General features: G+C 42.1%; 1 protein-coding gene and 1 non-coding gene across 2 annotated transcripts in view; one reads left to right on the top strand and one right to left on the bottom strand.

Moving 5' to 3' along the window:
- Window positions 1-1,121: 1,121 nt before the first annotated feature.
- LOC111723888 lies at window positions 1,122-1,255 on the bottom strand. Its single transcript, XR_002772332.1, has one exon. It is a non-coding gene; the product is annotated as a small nucleolar RNA SNORA70 (small nucleolar RNA).
- A 7,420-nt stretch (window positions 1,256-8,675) lies between these two features.
- The window catches only part of SLC9C2 (solute carrier family 9 member C2 (putative)), a 70,351-nt gene continuing 70,085 nt past the window's right edge, over window positions 8,676-8,941 (top strand). Inside the window, exon 1 of the mRNA XM_012802591.1 lies at window positions 8,676-8,799. Coding sequence (XP_012658045.1) covers window positions 8,676-8,799 — 124 coding nt within the window. The remainder of the gene's footprint in view (window positions 8,800-8,941) is intronic.

Below are 8,941 nucleotides of genomic sequence, written 5' to 3' on the forward strand. Positions count from 1 at the left end.
CCTAAACTGTTTTTTAAAAAGCATTTATTGTTTGTTCTTTTGAATTTCTCTCCTTTGTCCTGTCCTGACCAGTCTGAAAAACTAGTTTTTCTTTATGGGGGGGAAGGAAGACAAATGAGTAATTAGTAATAATTTGTCAGTTGACTTTTTCTTAACCATGGTTTTGAGATAACCCGGCATTAAATGTCTTGCACATTTTTAAGTTTAGAGACCTTTTTAATGTACGAGAAATTCAATTTCAGTTTAAGCAGAAGAACAGTGCAGTAACTCTCACCTCCTCTCTGGTATATCCAGTGGGTCTTTATGTACAAGGAAGATCTGTGTTTGTTCCATTCTCTTAATATATAGTATATTATGGGAAGTCTGGTGTCTGTAAAGGAGAAAGTCAGGGGCCATTTCTATTGTCTACTCTCACCCTGCATCTGAGTTACCTTGAGTACAATGTTACTTTCCAGGTGTGTTGTTTCTGGGTAGGGAAGGATTCCTGGATCTCGTTTCAAAGATTCTTGAATAAGACTGTGCCATTTCTGGAGATCTCCTAGTATAGAATAAACCTCTCTTTTCCCCTTTATTCATCTCTTAATCCTTATCTTCAAACTTTTTGTAGATTTTGATGCATCTCCTGATGTATCAAACTTTTCAACTTGTATTGCCACTTCATGCCAATCACAATTCCTATACTTTACTTTTTTTTTTGGACAGGAAGTAGGATTTATTATTGGTAGGCACAATTGATAGGCAACACAGCGTAAGTCCTCGTGAGTGCAGGGCTCCCCACTTGTCTAGGGGGCCATGATTGGGGATATATTTGACCCCACAGCTGTCTGGGATGAGCCACTTCTCAGCCACCATGTCTTCAAATTCATCTGAGTTAAACTTGGTAAAACTCCATTTCTTGGAGATGTGAATCTTCCGGCGGCCAGGGAACTTGAACTTGGCTATGCAAAGGGCCTCAATCACATGCTCCTTGTTCTGTAGTTTGGTGAGGATGGACGTGATGACTTGGCCAATGTGAACCCTGGCCACAGTACTCTGGGGCTTTCCAAAGGCACCATGCATACCTGTCTGGAGCCTAGACTGGGGACAGCACAAGGTCTAACACATGAACATGTATTGGAAAGGAATGTCTCCAAGGTCCCTTAGAGCAACCTATGCAAGCAACAGGCTGCATACACTGCCAAGGAAGTTGCGTTTGCAGCCATTGCATACCAGGCCCCCAGGAGGAAACGAGCATGGTTGGCTTAATTAGCTGCAGGCCCATATTTTCTTAAACAATTTTTCTTTTCTTTTTTTGAGACAGAGTCTCACTATGTCACCCTCAGTAGAGTGCTGTGGCATCACAGCTCACAGCAACCTCTAACTCCTGGGCTTAAGCGATTCTCTTGCCTCAGCCTCCCAAGTAGCTAGGACAACAGGTCTCTGCCACAATGCCTGGCTATTTTTTTGTTGCAATTGTCATTGTTATTTAGGTGGCTCAGGCCGGGTTCAAACCCATCAGCCTTGGGGTACATGGCTGGAGCTGCCGAGCCACTTAAACCTTTTTTCTTCACCAGCAATTCATCTCTTCTTCATCATGCTCCCAGCTGTGAGAACTTCTCAAAATTCAATGCCAACCCTCAGTGAAGCACCCCATGACCTTCCCTATCCCCAGTATTATGAAGAACGAATCCTTCCCTCTGTAGGGCACCTGTAATGCTAGTGCTCTCATGCTGTGTTCTATTTAACTGTTCACTGTCTGTCTCTCCATGTGAGTTGTGAGCTTTTTGAGGGTAGGGGTTTGGTCTTCTTCACGTTCGTACCTAAAAGAGTCCATAAGATGGTAATTTGGTAAATAATAGTTGAGGAGTTCTCATTTAGTGCTATATTACACATAGAACTCAGATCCTCTTCATTCATTAATAGAGCTTGTTCACCTTTATAAAAATGATTCCCAAATCTCGTCTCCACATCTTACCCCATTTCAACTTCTATTCCCCCAGAGGACAAGCCAGATACACATCCAACATTATGACTCTGTCTAGTTTCTCCTCTGACCTATTTTCATGTTACTTTTTTAGGGATTACCAATGGATTCTTGGACCTCACTTCAAAGATACCTTTGATATGAGGATCTGAACATTTATTTCTATCTATAGATCTACAACTTTAATCTGTTTTGAGAGATATAGTCCATTGTTACCTATTTTGGATTGAATTGTATATACAGAGGGTGACAAAAATATATACACATTTTAAGAAAGGAAAAACTGTATTAAAATTGTAATACTCAAGACCCATTTGACTTCTGCAATTATAAAGAGATACAAGATATAAGATCACAAACATTATTGGTATATATTAAGTATTACAATTTTAATACAGTTTTTTCCTTTCTTAAAATGTGTATACATTTTTTTGGCACCCTCTGTATATTCATAAGAGAGTTAAAATGCCCTTAAGCTTTGAATCTGAGCTGTTACACAGGTAGCTGTGTGGCTTTTTCTGAGATCCACAGAGTAATTATCATTTACCAGTTGAACTGCATACGGGTAAATCAAGAAGATCTGCACATCATTTGGGAGTCAATAGTCATCAATCAAAGGTTAAATTCCAATTATGATAACTTTTACACAGTGGTTCTTTGGATTTTTGTGTTTTTTTGACCAGAAAAAGGTAAAAAAAAATAAAGGGAGGAGACTGATATGACATTATTAAGAAAATAGCTACCATCTCCTATCATTATCAGTTAATAGAAGACATTTTAACACCAGAAAAGAAAGGATGATATGATCTCAGTGTAAGGCTTTCCCCTTTTAAGTTGAATAAATTAACCTTTATTATAGTTCTGTTATTGTTATATTTATTTTTCCATGTATGATGGAACTTTTGTCATGGATCGGAATGGCCCATGGTCCACCTTTTGAGAACTTCTAAGCTCAGGTAGACTGTCAAGGACTGACGATCAGCCCAGTGTTGTATCTTGCATGTGGTAGATTGTGTTTTTCGAGATGGCCATATCTCCCATCCTACCTTCTCTTCTTACAATGTGGTCATGGTAGTTCTCACATAGAGAGAATCTGGGCAGGCTTGTCACCACAGTGGAAATGATTGCATGAGATTTCCGTGGCTAGATCCTAAGGGTTATTTGGCTTTTGCCTAACCAGGAAAGATGCTTTCTTTTGAAATGCTTGCTTCTTGAAAACCAGCATAAGGAGAGCCACATGGAAAGGAACTGAGAGGCCCCAGCCCTCAGTCCTGCTGAGCTCTAGCCAGCAGTCATCCCCAACTGGGTAACCACAGGAGTGAGCCATCTTGGAAGTGGATCCTCCATTCAAGTCACCCCCGCTGATGCTGTATGGAGTGGAGACAAACAAGCCTTCTCTGCAGAGCCCTGCCAGACTTGCAGATTTGTGAGCTCAATAAATGATTGTTGTTGTTTTAAGCTACTCAGTTTTGTGTTTGTTTATATATAACATACACATTTGGGACCCTGGAAGTGAGAAATTATCATAATAAAAATTCAAATATTTGGCATTATCTTTGGAATTGAATGGGGCAGAGGCCAAAGAGGCCTAGAGGGGAGTGAGTGAACACCTACAGGCCCTCAGGTAGAGAATCAGCAGAAACCTGGAGGGACTCTGAATGGCTATCAGTGGGAGTTTACAGGAAAAAGAGGAAAATGTTATTGGAGGCTGGAGGAAAAGGGCCTTTGTTACGAGATGGTGTTAAGTTTGGCCACACGATTGTCTGAGTAATGAACTCAGTGAAACTGCTGAAGATGTTTCCAGACAGAATGTCCAAGTGCCTGGCTTCTTCTAAAATTTCAGAGGAGAGAGATAAGCTGAAAAGAAACATTTCAGTTTTCAAATAAAATTTGAAAGAATAATAAAAGAGCCACTACTTACTGGCTTTGAAAATAAAACTGCTTCTCATTCCTATTCTCTCTAGATGGCAAAAAGTTCTCAAATTAAGAAATGGCTTCTGAGAAAAGTTAAAATAACAAGTGAGGTGATGAACGTGTTAATCAGTTCAATGTAAGCATTTCACATTGTATAACAGATCTGTACACTGAACTCCATCAATGCATCAATGTACACAGTTATGCTTTACTCATTTATTTTTTTGAGACAGAGTCTCACTCTGTTGCCCTCAGTAGAGTGCTGTGCTATCACAACTCACAGCAACCTCCAACTCCTGGGCCCATGCCATTCTCTTGCCTCAGCCTTCTGAGTAGCTGGGACTATAGGCACCTGCCACAATGCCCGGCCATTTTTGTTGCAGTAGCAGCTGCTGTTTTAGCTGGCCCGGGGGCTGGGTTTGAACCCACCACCCTTGGTATATGGTACGGGTCCCCTACCCACTGAGCCACAGGTGCCGCCCCAGTTATGCTTTAATAAGGGGAAAAAAAGAGAAAGAGAACAGCTGTTTCCCAATAAGGAGCTACCCAATTTTCTTGTCTGATGCTCAGTCGTGAACTAGTCATAATGTTAGAAGGATTCTATCTATGCTAGCTGTCTATCTCAGTCAAGTGGTACCATCTACAATCAGAAGATGGGGTTGGAGGAAAATACACTGGGAAGATTCTCAGCCCTGAACTCCCCAGATTTTCCAAAGTGTACTTCAGCTGGCATTACCAAAAATGGTGAAATACAAATTTATTTATTTACTTTATTCATTATTTTTTATTTTCAGGTTGAATCTTACCACTTTGTCGCCCTTGGCAGAGTGCTGTGGCATCGTAGCTCACAGCAACCTCAAACTCTTGGGCTCAGCGATCCTCCCTCTTGGCTCGGTTTTTCTTTTCTTTTTGCAGTTTTGGCTCGGGCCAGTCTTGAACCCGCCAGTCCGGGCATATGGGGTCAGCGCCCTACTCCTTGAGCCACAGGCACTGCCAGTTTTTCATTTTTTTAAAATAGAGACAGGGTCTCACTCTTCCTCAGGTTGGTGTCGAAGCCATGAGCTCAGGACATCCACCTGCCTCAGCCTCTCAGATTGCTATGATTACAGGCATGAAACCACTGAGTCCAGCCAATTTATTTATTTTTTAAAATCTCAGATTAATAGGAGGGCACGAACGATTGAGTCACAATATTTGTGTTTGTCAGTTGGAGTCTCTGTGGTAGTTGTGTCCTGCATCCAGGAGCTGTGCCATATACCCTTACATTGTGTCTGTTAAGGGGGAGAACACTGGTCCCCCTCCCTTGTCCCTTCTCCCTCCTCCCTTCCACTCTCCCCCAACTTGAATTAAATTGAATTTTTCTCTTGTGTGGGTGTGTATTAGTTCATCTACTGGCTTCATAATAGTATTGAATACACTGGATCCTTGCTTTTCCATTCTTGTGATACTCTACTAAAGAGAATGTTCTCCAGCTCTATCCAGGTTAATACAAAGAGGCAAAATCTTTAAATATGAATTTATTGTTACTTTTCTAAAAATCCCTATGGAGCAGGTTTTAAATGTGGAGAGATTTGAAGATCTCTGCATTTTAGTTATGTACTAGCTCTAGCTTTCAGAACTATAGGTAAGCTAGACGTGACTGTGTGAACTTTGTCCAAGTTTCCCCCAGGTATGAGGATGTTTTGGAAAGCCGTGGGGAATCTGAATTTTGAAGCAGAAATTCAAATCACAGGAGTCTTACCTGTAGGGCTTAGGGGACCCAGGGGAGCCTGAGGGGCCTGAGGGGGTTAGTGGTAGGATAGGAGCAAGAGAGAACTTGTTTCTCAAAGTGATCTGAGGCAGTAGCTCTTAATGCTAAGAGAAATACAGGTGACCACCAGGGTAGACAAGGTGAAGAAGAAAATGGGAGAAAAGACAGTGAACCTGGTAATTAGGTCAAGGCAGGATGGGAAGAGGTAAGGAATGTGCCTCTCAGGACAGCCTGCAAATAAGACAACTTTTCTTTTTTTACATGGTGCCTGGCATTTATGGTAGGACTGGGCCCAGTGGCTTCAAAGGACCACAGTCTGTACAAAAAGAAAAAGTTGTGAAGAATATTTTAGGGGGTGGTGTGCGGGTGCCAACAGTAGTTGTTACAGTGGGGGGCAGACATACAGCTGCTGACACTATTTAGTTTCAAATAAGAATTGAAACTTTCGGCTCGGTGCCTGTGGCTCAAGTGGCTAAGTTGCCAGGCACATACACCTAAGGTGGTGGGTTCGAATCCAGCCCGGCCCGCCAAACAACAATGATGGCTGCAACCAAAAAAATAGCTGGGTGTTGTGGCGGGCGCCTGTGGTCCCAGCTACTTGGGAGGCGGAGGCAGGAGACTCGCTTGAGCCCAGGAGTTGGAGGTTGCTGTGAACTGTGATGCCACAGCACTCTACCCAAGGGGACAGCTTGAGGCTCTGTCTCAAAAAAAAAAAAAAAAGAATTGCAAGTTTCATTTGTCAAAGCTTCCTTGATATACGTTGAGGAAGCAGACTGATGATAGATTTAGTAATCTTACTGCTGTAAGGTGCTCCTTGGTGCCCTGGGGAAGACGACATACAGCAATCCTGATGAATGTGTTACAAAATATCACATCCTTGAAGTAATCTACCAATTTGTGCTTATTGTTCATTTAGTTAAATATGTATACTGTATTTTAGTGTTTAGGTGTGAAGCAAAAAATATTAAGTTGGGGATTGCAGGATTTGGGATGTATTTGTCCTCTCCTGAAGAATGAGTGACATTCTTTCTTGAAATTAAGAACAAAAAGCCGGCTCGGCACCTGTGGCTCAAGCGGCTAAGGCGCCAGCCACATACACCTAAGGTGGCGGGTTTGAATCCCCAGCCCGGCCCGCCAAACAACAATGATGGCTGCAACCAAAAAATGGCTGGGCGTTGTGGTGGGCGCCTGTGGTCCCAGCTACTTGGGAGACTGATGCAGGAGACTCGCTTGAGCCCAGGAGTTGGAGGTTGCTGTGAACTGTGATGTCATGGCACTCTACCCAAGGGGGATAGCTTGAGGCTCCGTCTCAAAAACAAAAACAAAAACAAAAAGCCAATGACTAATAGGAGTTAGGGAGGAAAACAGGTGTGAAAAATACTGAAAAGGAAGAAGAGTAGAAAAAGAAAAGAGAAAAAAAAGCACGACTGAGGAAGAGTTAGAGAGGAGATAGGGCAGTGTTGAGTATTAGAGCTGAACCAGATAGTATTGGCATAAGAAAAACAGCATGTTGTATACATGACAAAACGTGTAGAAGGAGATTCTGTCTTCATGGTTAACATCTTTGACCATTTCAGCTATTATGTCAGGCCAAAAAAAAAAAAAAAAAATCAGTTAAAACAGTTGTGGATATATACACAGTTTGAACATTTAAAAATGCAAGCTTCCTTGGGACTAGATCACTTGGCTTCTTCTTGATTGGAGGTGAGAATAAGGTATGTAGCCAATCAGAATGAAAGCAGGTTGGCAAGAAACCAATGGGAAGGAGGCATGGAAATAACTCTTGGCATGATATCAGTTGGCAGTGCTGTACCTGGCAAACAGACAGCAGAGCCGAGCATTGTTCATTGGGATTTTGAGTCTTCATCTTGATTTCAACTCTGAACCAGCGAAGGCTTGGAGGAACATATTTCTGGTCTTGGTAGTTGGAGAAGAGCTTTATCTGGGGGTTGTTAACGTGGGAATAGCAGGGTTTGAAGATGCCAAGGACCTGAAGGGCTACTTGAGGGACAGGTGAAGTGTTTTGAATCTCGCTTCTGGCCCATCCCTCTCTTTTAAATCAGAATAATAGTGACCTGTAGAAAAAAGAAGTGCAAAACAAGGGACCAAAGATAAGATTTAAATATATCAGGACTTCTAGGTCAAGGGTAGCTGCAAGGAAAAACAGAACAAGTCAGGACCACTGGGCAGGCTACAACCGGCACAGGGCATCAGCTGAGGTGGGCTGTTGGGTTGAAACTAGCCTGTTAGTTGCATGCCAAGGCATGTGCCCTATTTCAGGTTTCATTGCTCTGAGAAAGGGAGGCTTTTGAAAATTTCCTTTAAGGTACCATATGATCAAACCCTAACCTTGGTCATTTCCTTTGTGTTTAGGTTATTCACCCTCATCCTGACCTTAATTGGTATGACTCCACTTTGACTGTGTTTCCCATTTGCCATTTTGGATTGGAGGGGGCTGAGAGAAGGAAAAGGGGTAGAGGGGCTGGAGTAGTAAAACGGAATTCTGGAAGGATTTGTACTGACAGAGAAGGAGGAGTGTAACATTTATTCTTGCTCCTTCCACCACCAAGAGTTCAGTCCATCAAATATCTATCTTGTGCCACAAAATGCACGCACAGCCGAAATTCAGTTAATGTTAATATATTAATTTCAGAGTAATATTAATATTCAGCCTTGGTTTTTGAGAAACTCACTGTCCAATGGGGAAGGCAAGCACATTACCATATCATTACAATGCTAAATGCAACAACTGATACACCCCCTCCCCCATACACATAATATAGCAGTACAAGGAACACTAACACTGATTTTAGCGTTCCTATAAAGTGTTCTTGGAGTAAGAGGAATTAATGTGTGCTCTGTGACAAGAAGAGACAAGCTCAGATCTGAGCGTGGTACAATCTCAGGTAGAGAGAGTGTGGATGAATCAGGTCCCGGCAGGTTTCATGTTCTTTCTGCACATTATTACAGGTTAGTCTGCAAAAGTGAAAGTGTCAGTAGTAACACATATGAATCCATCAAGTTATGGCTGGAAAAGCAGTGGCAAAAATGAAAGCTTCCTTCTGGGCATCAGAAGATAACAAACCTGATTTACTCTGTGGAAAGCAAGCTCACTATGTGGTCTATCCAGAATATTTCACAATGCTCCTGTGTATGACGGTTGTTTGGGGAGGTAAGTGGTTGTTTTTGAAACTTCTCTCTCCTCTACCCTTTTGCACCTCAGTGCAAAAAGTGATCACAACTACATCAAAAGAAGCAGCTCAAATGAAATTGTAAGATGTAAGATGTGAATGAATGCTGTCAGGCAATTTAAT

Source organism: Otolemur garnettii, unplaced genomic scaffold (assembly GCF_000181295.1).
Source record: "Otolemur garnettii isolate 467f Iridium unplaced genomic scaffold, OtoGar3 scaffold00016, whole genome shotgun sequence".
Lineage (NCBI taxonomy): Eukaryota > Metazoa > Chordata > Mammalia > Primates > Galagidae > Otolemur > Otolemur garnettii.